This window comes from Chiloscyllium plagiosum, chromosome 13 (assembly GCF_004010195.1).
Source record: "Chiloscyllium plagiosum isolate BGI_BamShark_2017 chromosome 13, ASM401019v2, whole genome shotgun sequence".
Classification (NCBI taxonomy): domain Eukaryota; kingdom Metazoa; phylum Chordata; class Chondrichthyes; order Orectolobiformes; family Hemiscylliidae; genus Chiloscyllium; species Chiloscyllium plagiosum.
In genome coordinates, this window is record NC_057722.1 from 59,566,811 (window position 1) to 59,578,987 (window position 12,177).

The following is a 12,177-nucleotide window of genomic DNA, read 5'->3' on the forward strand; positions in this document are numbered from 1 at the left end:
AGCTGATCCCTTGTCCTTTCTGAACCTCCTAGTTTTTCTGGTTCCCCTCACGGTCCCGGCGGGATGGTCGGGACCGGGCTGCGGGTGACGTCATTGACAGACAGGGAGTTGGATGGGGTTGAGTTTGGGGGCTTCAGAGAGATTGCCCATTGCTCTAGAAGTGGTCCTACAGCTGGTGTGTATGTGTTTCACTTTTGTTATTTTAATGTTTTCATCGAAGAGGAATAAGGAAGCCGGAGGGATGACATCGCAGATAAATAATGCAGTTTGTGCAGGTAAAAAATAATCATGCGACAAGGGGAGAAAGAACTTTTAATATTTTAATGGGACTGGCCAGAGAGTCTTTGGACTAATGGAGTGTGTGTGTGGGACTGGGCGCGCCTCTCCCTCCCTCTTTTCTCTTTTTCATTACTTTTAGTCGTTGTATAATAAATGAAATCATTTAACGCATGGTCTTTAAAAAACAGTAGATGGGGGAGACAAGCTTAACTTTTCGGGTCCGGCACTTGGAAGTTGGTTCTTAAGGTCTGTAAAATGCTACTTGGGTTGGTCAATATATTTTTCACAAACTGCTTTTTTTTAAAAAGTAATTAATTTTTAAACTTTCGTCTCTTTTAGAAGCGGGCTCAGAGGCGGCGATGATTTCTGAGGTGAGCTCCCGGTTTGTAGGATTTTCTCTTCTGCTTTCCGGGTGGTTTGCAGCTTCACTGGCATTTTCTTAGGCGGGGGTGCGTTTAGTTTCCTTTTGGAATGTGTTTTTTTTTCGATTGTATGGGGGAATCGGTGTGCTGGAAGGTGATTGCTGCTTTTAGTTTGGTGTTGCGAAGAGATTTGCTGGTTTGTTGTCCAGCCTGTCTACTGGTGCATTGTTGTGGCGAGGGGGACCCCAGGAGTTGACAGGTTGGCGAGGCTGTGCCGCATTTTTGCCGCTTCTGTCTGGGCCCCTGGGATTATCCTTCCACCTTGTCCTTGCCACAGGATACGAGAAGTGGACGGTGTGGGCATTTGGGGTTGGAAGAACTGTGACTGGTGGCCGCCCCTGGCTGCTCTGTTTTGTCTGTCTCTGCAGTCGCCATCTTGCTAGAGCATGTCAAAAAAAAAGTGTATGTCTTCAAACAAAAGGTTGCAAATATTGGTTAAAGTCTCTGTGTGTGTGCGTCGGGAGAGGGGTGTAAAGGCAAATAAACAGGAGTAGAGGGAGGGAAACCATCTGGTCATCTGCTTTCTCGTAATAAATACCCTTTAGATCCATCTAACCCCTCGCTCGGTTGATGTTCCCTTTATTTAGAATTTTCCCCCTTTTCTCCTGACTCTCTTTTCACTCTTTTTACATTTGTGTAGTTTCCCTTATCCTCGTTTCCAAACCCCGCCCAAACAAAAACGTGCTGGGTTAATTTACACCCTTCAGTCAGAGACATTGGCTGAAACTACAAGAATTGGGCGTGAGTTTTTGGTGGGATCCAGGATGAAGCCCTTCTGGGGTTCGCTTTTCTTGGGCCCGGTGCCCGGTGCAGCTTCATGTTTGGAGCAGCGTCCGACCGCTGAAGGGGAGAGTTTACAATCCAGGTCCCCCTGTTTATGTTGGCATCCTCGCCTATAGCTTTCACATCTCATTTGAATCGATGTCCCCATCCCAAGACCTAAACTATAAAATGTTTTTCGGGGAGAAAAATAGTTACTAAATGGTTCCCGTGCTTCAGATTGTTTTTGAACTGAAGTGTCAGCAAAATAACAAAACCTGAAACTTCAAACAAACCCGAGATCTGGAAACTTTGTTACTTTTTTTTTACGTATCCATTATTATGAGAATGTTTCCTCGGGCGATGTAACACGGGGGAGGAATGAAACATACTGGCCATGATCAGATTGCTTCCTTTTCTGGGATCGTGCTCTGTAGACTCTGCCGCTGGTCCGTGTTAAATTCGGATCCTTTTTACGAGGGTTCTGGGTGAGATGGTCTGAACCGACGGTTCTGGCTAGTCTCTGGGTTTAAGGCGGGTGGAGCTGCAGGCCGCGATACCGGAGCCGGCAGTGATTCACCAGACTCGTTTTCCTGATTGGTGTTGCTTTGTATCCCTTCAACTCCTAGTTTCCCCGTGTGCCCTCTTTCCCACCTCTTTCCCCTCGTCACTCCCTGTCCAATCTTCCCTTCCCCCTCCTTTTATATTTAATCCCCTTGTGCTTGTGCTTCTCTGCTTTTCTTCTTCCCCCTGCCTCTTTGCCCCCTTACTGGGTCTGACTCTCTTTCTGTTCTTTCTTCATTCAGTCTCTTCACTCCCCGCCCCCTGACCGTTCCCTCCATTCCTGTCAGGCTGGCTTATCATGTCTATTGAGATTGACTGGTTGGAAATCTTTGATGATAAGATTGATTATAAGATTTAAAAAAAACAAAGGTGAACATTTGAGCTCGGGTGGCCATTGTCACTCTATTTAATAACAACAGTTGGATCAAAAATACTTGGATGTGTGCGTGTGGTCTGTTCCTGTCCATGTTCCTGTCCATATACCTCACCGGGTTGTATTAATAAGGGATCTGAGAAAGGGTTTATTATAATAATGTTGTGAGATGTGCATTTTTGTTTTAAAGCTGCTTACTTTTGTGATTTAAATATTTAATGGCATGCATTGACACCAGTTCCAAAATGCCTCAATTTTAAATTTTTTGTCCATATGTTTAAGGCTCTCCATAGTCTCAGACCTCCATTACCTTCTGCAACCTTCTGATACCTGCACTTTTCCAATTCAGCTCTGGTACATCACTGCTTCCTTTGACGACCATGGGCTGCCATGCATTCAGCTGTCTGGGTCCTATCCTTTCCATCTTTTGCTATCGTTCATTCTCTTCGCTTCCAGAAACCTGCCTCTTTTTTTAAAGCTAATGATTACCCTCCCTAAAGGCTGCTCCTTTGGCTTCGAAAGGACATAAGAAATGAGTAGTCTATTCAGCCCTCAAATCATTCAATATGAGTCTCAACCTTAAACATACTTCTGTGACCTTCTGGAATAGAGAATTCCAAAGGTTCACAACCCTTTTTAATTTAGAAAAACTCATCTCAGACCCGAGTAGCAATCCCTTATTTTATTACTGTGCCATTGGTTCTACACTCCCCAACCAAGGAGACATATTGTCTGTATCTACCCTGTTTAATCCCTTTATATATTTTGTAGGTTTCCACGTGATCAAATCTTGTTCTTCAAAACTTGAAAATACAGCCCTTATTTGCCCAACCTTTTTTCATAGGATACTCTCACCATCCCAGGAACAAGTCTGATGAACCTTTGTTGCACTTCTTGTATAGCAATACTATCTTCCCTGAGATAGGGAGACCAAAATTGCAGACACTATGCCAGGTGCAGCCTACCTAAAATCCTATATAGAGGAAGCAAGACTTCACTGCTGTAATCTAATCCTTTTGCCTTAAATGTGAGTATTGCATTAGCCTTCCTAATAGCTTGTTGCATCTACACGTTAGCCTTCAGTGACTTATTGACAACGATTAAGTCCCTTTGTGCACCTACAATTTGAGCTGCTTATCATTTAAGAAATACTGTGTGTATCTGTTTACCTGAAGTAATTCTGTTGATACTTGTCTCATAATGGTCCTGGTGTGCACATTAGAATACATTGCGACATTAAAGTTGCAATGTGAGTGGAAGTTGTTCGTATCCCCAGATATTTGCTGTGCTCTACCATGTCTGAGTGTGCTTACTGCATCATGTTTTCTTGTCAGAATATGTTTACATTGGATCACAATACTGACACACTACCTCTGCTACATTGCAAAGATGCAAATTTAAAATTCTAGCTAGTCAGCAAAGCAGACTAAGTTACATATAATCTTTCTCACTTTTCGGTATTTCCAGGTATATCATAACCAACAATATACTTTAAAATGCAGCTGCAGTTATGATGTGGGAACTGTTATTGTCATTTTCTGTACAAAGCAAGAGTCCTCTGGCAGAATGAGATAAACATAAAGAAATAGAGTTAATTAAGGGATAAATGTTTACCAGAAGATTAAGAAATCCCCTGCGCTTGGAAAGTACTATTACATCTGTTTGAGGACAGACCGGGCCTCATCTCATCTGAAAGATGGCCATGCCAAAAGTATAGTACTCCCTCCATACAGGCACTGGCAATGTCAGCTTGAATTATGTTTGTGTGGTTTGAAACCAGACCCTTTGGACAGAAGCCATTGTAAAATGGGTATAGTGCTTATGAGGCCAGGCCTATCCCCCTCTAATACTGGGTTACAGTACTTGTTGGGACAGGTGTGTTCCTGTATAATATGAGACAGACCTGCATAATTGGGTACAATATAGGTGGGGGACAGATTTATTGCTCATTAACGGGTACAATACGAGTGCAAATAGACCTCCTGTATAGTGAGTACAGTACTGATTGGACAGGTCTGTTGGTGTTTAACACTAGGGTGCAATAATGGTGGGGACTGGTCTGTTGCTGTATAAAAGTGGGATACAGTACTAGTCACCAGAGTTAAGGTTTTTTTTTAAAACAAAGTTTAAAGATATTGCACCAGTACATCCTGGAATAGCAATGTATATTGACTGAGTTGTGATGTTTTGGTTATTGGTGATGACGTCTGTGTCTTCAATGATTTTCATCTTTTTTGTGTTGAACTAAAAGATTGGCCTTAATATGGTTGCTGTAGAATCAACTGGAATCCCATACCAGCTGGCCCAGTATACTTTCCATTTGTCTTGGATGACTGGCATTGCAATTTCCTAATAGTTAATTAAGGATGTATGATGCCTTTAAAATATCAATAAATCACAACAGGCTGACGATCTGACCTTTTTCAGTGTGAGAATGATGCAGGGTTTAATCGTGCGCTGTATATTGATGTCCAACAATATTGTTAGAGCAAAGCATCTTTGGTAGGATAGTACCCACGGCTTTGTCTTCAGCTTTGAAATCTTTCATTTCACTTCAGCCCACACCCTGACCCCGGCAGTGAATTGGCAGTTCCACCCTTTAGGAACTCGCGGTACATGTATATGAATTCCGTTCTCAGTGGACTTACCGAATGGCCTGTGTAATTGAGAACCAATCTGTGATGTGGAATATTTATCCCTCTGTCGCTCACACACAGTTCCTGTTTTTTGCTAATGTTTTGTCATGTAATTTTCAGAAGGTCCCCTTCAGACACTTATCTGTCGCAAGACTAATGATAAGCTCCTCAAATGATTTTTGTGTTAATTGCAATTCAGTCTGGCATGAACTTGGATAGTAATGATTACTCGAGCGTTCTCATGGAAATGTATCTCTGGTTTCTTACAGCTGTTAACTCCACTTTTTCTCAAAAATTGATTATTGGGAGAAGTGACCAATGTCACCTTTGAGAAGAAGAACGTGGGGAGAGTAAGGTTTTAAGGGAGGGAATTTCAGAGCTGATTTTACACCATGGCTGGCAATTGTAGGTGAAAGAATTGGAGGAGGCTTGTGACTAACTCCATGTGCAGGTCTGGAATGATGGCAAAGCTGGATATGATGACTGCTTCTTTGTCTTCATTCACAACTCTGCTCAGCTTGTGTATATAGGTGATACCCACATAAGGCTGAGATGATGCTTTTCCTTGAGTCATTAACACAACTGGAAATCAACCCTGTTACTTGTGTGAACTGTGGCAATAGTATGGGTAATAGTCTCATCTTTGAATCATGAGGTTGTAGGGGTTCACGTCCCAGGGAATTAAGCATACTTTCCATGCTGACACACTCCATTGCAGTAGTGAAGGAAAGCTGCAAAGTCAAAAATGCTGTCTTATGAGCATGGCATTGAGTTGAATAAGATATACTGAGAGGTATAAGATAATTAGCCCACCATCATTATCTTGAAGAGCAGGGGAGTTTTCCAGGATTTTTATGGCAATGCTTTTGTTTTAAAATCCAGATGTACTTATACCCATAACTGAACATTATTTTTCCCACCATCATATTCCCATGTTACTTTTCACTTGTTATACATCACCATTAAGTCACCCTTGTTTCCAATTAATTGATTTACTTTCAGAGCTTGTTTGAGCTGATGCACCTACCCCAAAGACAATAGTGTCTCAATACCTGAAAGTGGTGAGTTTAGATGCTTATTTTGCCACACTTGGAAGGTGGTTGAATACAAAGTGTTTGTCACATTTCCAACAATACAATGTAACTACAAGCGTACTTGATTGGCTGGCTGTAGCTTGTGTTGGCACAACGTGGGTTTGCAAAATATGTGTATAAATGCACTCTGAATGAGACTGGTACAGTCCAGACCATAAAAGGGCAAATAAATCGACTCTGGACCCTTTGAAGTCTCATTGCATAAAATCAAACATGGGAAAGGAAACTCCTGATTACCACCAGTGCCCTCCACCCCTCAGCACAAGTGAATACTTTTCAATATTGAAAACTAATTGGAAAAAGGTGGCAAGGACCAAGCATGTAACCTGGGTGGGGAATTCAGTATTCATTGTCAAAATAGTTTGTTAGTGGTATTACTGATTTGAGCTGGCTAAGTCCTGAGGACCTATCTGCTAGACTGGTTCTGCCACTGGCATTAACGGGGCCAACAATAGGGTGAAAATTTTATGGCAAAATTTTTGTCGTCATTTTCTTCCATTTTTCTGTGCAAGATGCATCTTGATAGTACCATGTGGATTGACTACTGCACAATCCTTGTGGGGATAAAGACCCACCTTCCAATTGAGCATACCATTTTTTTTTTGTGGTAATCCTTAGGATATTGATACTTCCAGGTTCAGTTTTAGTCATGCCATTGAATATCAAAGGGAGGTGGTTATTGCCCAGTACTTGTGTAACATGAATGTTTTTTGTCACTTCCATCGAGGGCTGTTGCAGGCTACAGCAAGACATTGATAGGATGCAGAGCTGGACTAAAAAGTGGCAGATGGAGTTCAACCTGGATAAGTGCAAAGTGATTCATTTTGGAAGATCAAATTTAAATGCTGAATACAGGATTAAAGATAGGATTCTTGGCAGAGTGGAGGAACAATGGGATCTTGGGGTCCATGTCCATAGATCCCTCAAAGTTGCTAAGGAGGTGTATGGTGCTTTGGCTTTCATTAACAGAGGGTTGAGTTTAAGGGCTGCGATGTTTTGCTGCAGCTCTATAAAACCCTGGTTAGATCACACTTGGAATATTGTGTCCAGTTCTGGTCACCCTATTATAGGAAGGATGTAAATGCTTTAGAGAGGGTGCAGAGGAAATTAACAAGATGCTGCCTGGATTGGAAGGCTTGTCTAATGGAGAGGATGAGTGGGCTAGGGCTTTTCACACTGGTGAGAAGGGAAAGAGGTGACTTGATAGAGGTGTACAAGGTAATGAGAGGCATAGGAAGAGTAGATAGCCAGAGACTTTTCCCCAGGGCAGAAATGGCTGTCATCAGAGGTCATAATTTTAAGATGATTGGAGGAAAGTATAGGAGAGATGTCAGAGGGAGATTCTTTATGCAGAGGTTGGTGGCTGCGAGGTATGCACTTCCAGTGGTGGTAGTAGAGTCAGAGACATTAGGGACATTTAAGCAACTGCTGGATAAGCACATGGACGGTAGTAAATTGAGGTCTGTGTGGGTTAGGTTGATCTTAGATGCACAACATCGTGGGCTGAAGGGCCTGTACTGTGCTGTACTGTTCTATGTTCTTCCCAGCCTGGATATTTTCCAGGTCTTGCTACTTTTGGAAATCAGTATCTGAGGAATCATGAATAGTTCTGAATATTGTGCAATTGTTAGCAAACATCCTAGATCGCTTCTTCATTTCATGCCAGATCAAGGCAGATTGATTAAGATGCAGAGCAAGCAGGGTGGTAAAGAATGGTAGTACAAGTGACTGAATGGGCACCTTTGATAGGTCTTTCATAGGCAGTGATGCTTGGATCCCTTCTGTACTGCTCATGTCTTGTTTGATTTCAGCAATCAACTTTTGCTGGTAGTTGAAATGTAAGGTAGCTTATGAGCTATTGCATCAAGAATATTCCATTCAGCCCCTTAAACCAATGTTCTTCATTCATTCTTGGAATGCAGGTATCACTGGTTAGCCAGCAGTTATTGCTCATCCCAAATCTGAGTGCTCTTAAAGGTGAACTATGTTGCTGTATGTTTGGAGTTGCATGTTAGCAAGAGTGGGTAAGGATGGCTGGATTTCATCTTGAAAGCACACCCTGAGCCAGCAATGATTTGATGACAATTGACATTGGTTGTATGGTTGCAATTTAGGCTAGCATTTAATTCCAGGATTTAAAAATTTTCTGAACAATTTGTACAGAGGTGGTATTACACACTCTTACAGTTGGTGCAACTTGAACCTGGCCCTTCTGATTCCGAGCAAGGGATACTGTCACTCCGCCACCATTAATCTCAAATTTCACCAGTGACATGGTAGAATTTTAACCCATTTCCGTTCAGGCATTGGTGTGAGCCTCTGGATTACTAAACCACTGACATTACCACTATGTCACTGTCTCCACTTTATCATTGTACATAATTGAGTTTCCTTATCTCTGGAAACTTTCTCCTGCATCTTTCCTTTATGTCTCATTCCTTCACATTATTAATAGATCTATTTTAAATGAAACTAGACCGCGTACTCTTGTAAGGATGAACCAGTGCTTATTCTTTTTGAACAGGTTTAACATCTCCTCTTCACTCTTGTACTCTGATATTAAGAAAATCTAGGATATTGTGTGCTTTATTTACCCCATTCTGAACTTTTCAATAGCTTACCTACATATGTGTGAGCATAACTTGCATTTATCACCTCAAGGTTCATTATGGGCATAATCAGATAAAATGACACCAAATGTTAGGACAACTTAATTCAAATTTTAAGGAGGATCATATTGAGGGAACGAGAGAGAGAGAGACACAGATTTAAGGAACACCTTAAGTTATAGGCATCGGTGCCTCTGCTGGAATGATTTTTAACATCAAAATAAACAACACCTGAAAGAACAGATTGGAGGTTTGTGGGCCTGGAGAAAGATTGAAATGAGGCAGTGGTGCTTTCATTTGTGTACACCAGCTAAAATCCAGGTGTACCGGGAACTGAATTTTCGGTATAGTGTGATCACTAAGTTTGACTCTTGATCCCAATAGATTTGATGCTCTACTGTCTAAATGGCTCCATGCCAAGTTTATGAAAATTCTTTCTGTTTAATCTTTAGCCGCCGAAGAAGAGACAGAGAACAGTGGAGGACTTCAATCAATTCTGCACATTCGTGTTAGCATATGCAGGCTACATCCCATACCCAAAGGAGGTATGATTTACTCGTCCTCTATTAATACAGGTCTTCTGTGGGTTTTCTGGGAGTCAGTTACCTAGGTTGCTGGATAACAATGCAGAGTTATTTCAACAGTGCAAGTTATATTTTGATACTGGGTGAGGTCTCCGTGAAGGCCCTGCCTTCTCAAACTTGCCCCTTGACTGACATGTAGTGATTCTCAGCTTAAGCTCACCACCAGTCATCTCTCTCTTTGTCTTGAGCGATCAGCCTATGGAAATATGGTGACTTTTATTCATTAACTTTGTTAGTCATCTTTTGTCAAGTTGTTAGGTGGGATCTTCATTTCCTGATGGAGAAATAGAAGTAATTGGAACATGTAAAGCAAAAGGAGATGGGAGGGCCAAGGGCACATGTTCTTGAATTCGTAGCAAATTTGTGACTGAGTAAACTCTTGTTTCTGAGCATTTTTAGAAAATACTTTGGTTTTGTTGAATTTTTAACCCCACATACTGGGCACAGCCATGGCAAGTGCTCAGGGCAGATTTCCTGGAATGACAACAGATTACGAGCCTCAGTCATGTGGAACTCCTGTGAATATTGATCTTAAAGCAGAGAAGGTTAAAGGGAGATTTAATAGAGGCTTTAACATTTTGTCATGAGGGGTTTTTGTACAAAAAATGAGAAATTAGCAGGAGGAGTGGTAGCAAAGGGTATTAATTTAAGATGATCGTCAAAAGAACCAAACAGATGAGGCTGATTTTTTTTTTTGTGTAACAGATTTTTGTGATCTTATCGGCACTGCTGGAAAGGGTCAAGTGGAGGCTGACTTAGTAGCTTTGCAAAGGAAGTAAGTTAAATATTTGAAGAGGCAAATTTTCAGGGCTATAAGGAAATGACAGGAGGTGTGGTACTTATTGGATAGCTGTTTGGGCTGAATGATCTTTGGCAAGGTTCTGTTCTACAGAATGGTAAGACATTGAGGAAAGAGATCTCTCTGAGATTGGTACAGCTAGGAAAAGGAAAAAGTCAAAAGTCAGGGCAGGAACAAAGTAGAGAGTGCGATAGGTCTGATAAATTAAACTGCGTTTATTTCAATACAAGAGGCCTAACAGGGAAAGCAGATGAACTCAGGACATGATTAGGAACATGGGACTCTGATATCATGGCAGTTACAGAGATGTGGCTCAGGAATGGACAGGATACAAATGTAAGTAAAAGTTACAGGAAGGATAGAAGCAGGGCTGGAGGAGACAACAGAGGATTAATAAAGGATAATATTACGCTGGTATTTAAGGGTACATATTCCTGGAAATACATCCAGGAAAGTTATTGGGATGGAATTGAGAAATAAGAAAGGGATGATCACATAGGGTTGTACAGCTGAGTCCACAACAGTCAACAGGAAGTTGAGAGAAACAAATTTGTGAGGAGATCTGTTATCTATAAGAATAAAGTGGTTATGATAAGGGATTTTAACATAGGCTGGGACTGCCATAGTGTTATGGGTCCAGATGGAGAGGAATTTGTTAAATGTGTACAAGAACATTTTGAGTCAGTATGTGGATGTACCTACGAGAGAAGGTGCAAAACTTGACTTACTCTTGGGAAATAAGGCAGGACAAGTGACTGAGGTGTCAGTTGGGGGAGCAGTTTGGAACAAGTGACCATAATTCTATTAGCTTTAAAATAGTGATAGAAAGGAATAGACTGGATCTAAAAGTTATAGTTCTAAATTGGAGGCAGGCCAATTTTGATGGTATTAGGCAAGGACTTTCAAAAGCTGATTGGGAGCGGATGTAAAAGGTAAAAGGACAACTGGAAAATGGAAAGCCATCACAAATGAGATAACAAGAGTCCAGAGACAGTATATTCCTGTTAGGGTGAAAGGAAAGGCTGGTATGTATAGGGAATGTGGGATGCATCAAGAAATTGAGGTTTTGGTCAAGAAAAGGAAGCATATATCAGAAATAGACAGCAGAGATCATGTGAATCCTTAGTATACTCCTAATGCCTTTATACTCTAAGAGGGAAATCAGGAGGGCAAAAAGGGGACATTAGATAGCTTTGGCAAATCGGGTTAAGAAAAATCCCAAGGGATTTTATAAGTTCATTAAGGACAAAAGGGTAACAAGGGAGAGAATAGGGCCCCTCAAAGATCAGCAAGGTGGCCTTTGTGTGGAGCCACAGGAGATGGGAGAGATACTAAACAAATATTTTGCATCAGTGTTCACTGTGGAGAAGGACATGGATAATATAGAATGTGGAGAAATAGATGGTTACATCTTGAAAAATGTTCATATTATAGAGGAGGTGGTGCTGGATGTCTTCAAACACATAAACATGGATACATCCCCTGAACCTGATTGGGTATACCCTACAACTCTGTGGGAAGCCAGGGAAATGTTTGCTGGCCACCTTACTAAGATATTTATATCATCGATAGTAACAAGTGAGGTGCAGGAAGACTGGAAGTTGGCTAACATGATGCCACTATTTAGGAAAGATGGTACGGAAAAACCAGGGAACTATAGATCGATGAGCCTGACATTGATGCTGGGCAAGTTGTTGGAGGAAATCCTGAGGGACTGAATTTACATGTATTTGGAAAGGCAAGGATTGTTTAGGGATAGTCAACACCGCTTTGTGCATGGGAAATCTTGTCTCTTGATTGATTGAGTTTTTTTTTGAAAAGGTAATGAAGAGGATTTATGAGGGCAGAGCAATTGGACTTGATCTATATTGACTTCAGTAAGGTATTTGAAAAGGTTCCTCATGGTAGACTGGTTAGCAAGTTTAGATTACGTGGAACACCAGGAGAACTAGCCAATTAGCTGAGAGTGGGTTTCCTCCCACAGCCCAAAAATGTGCAGGTTAGGTGAATTGGCCAAGCTAAATTGCCTGTAATGCTAGGTGAAGGGGTAAATGTAGG

The 12,177-nt window shown here is 41.5% G+C and overlaps 1 protein-coding gene across 1 annotated transcript in view; it reads left to right on the forward strand.

Moving 5' to 3' along the window:
- The first annotated feature begins 41 nt into the window (after positions 1 to 41).
- LOC122556105 (PHD finger protein 13-like) overlaps positions 42 to 12,177 on the forward strand; it is a 28,530-nt gene continuing 16,394 nt past the window's right edge. The window contains exons 1-3 of the mRNA XM_043702563.1: positions 42 to 275; positions 619 to 650; positions 9,189 to 9,281. Of these exons, the coding sequence (XP_043558498.1) occupies positions 113 to 275; positions 619 to 650; positions 9,189 to 9,281 (288 nt within the window). The 5' untranslated portion in view covers positions 42 to 112. The remainder of the gene's footprint in view (positions 276 to 618; positions 651 to 9,188; positions 9,282 to 12,177) is intronic.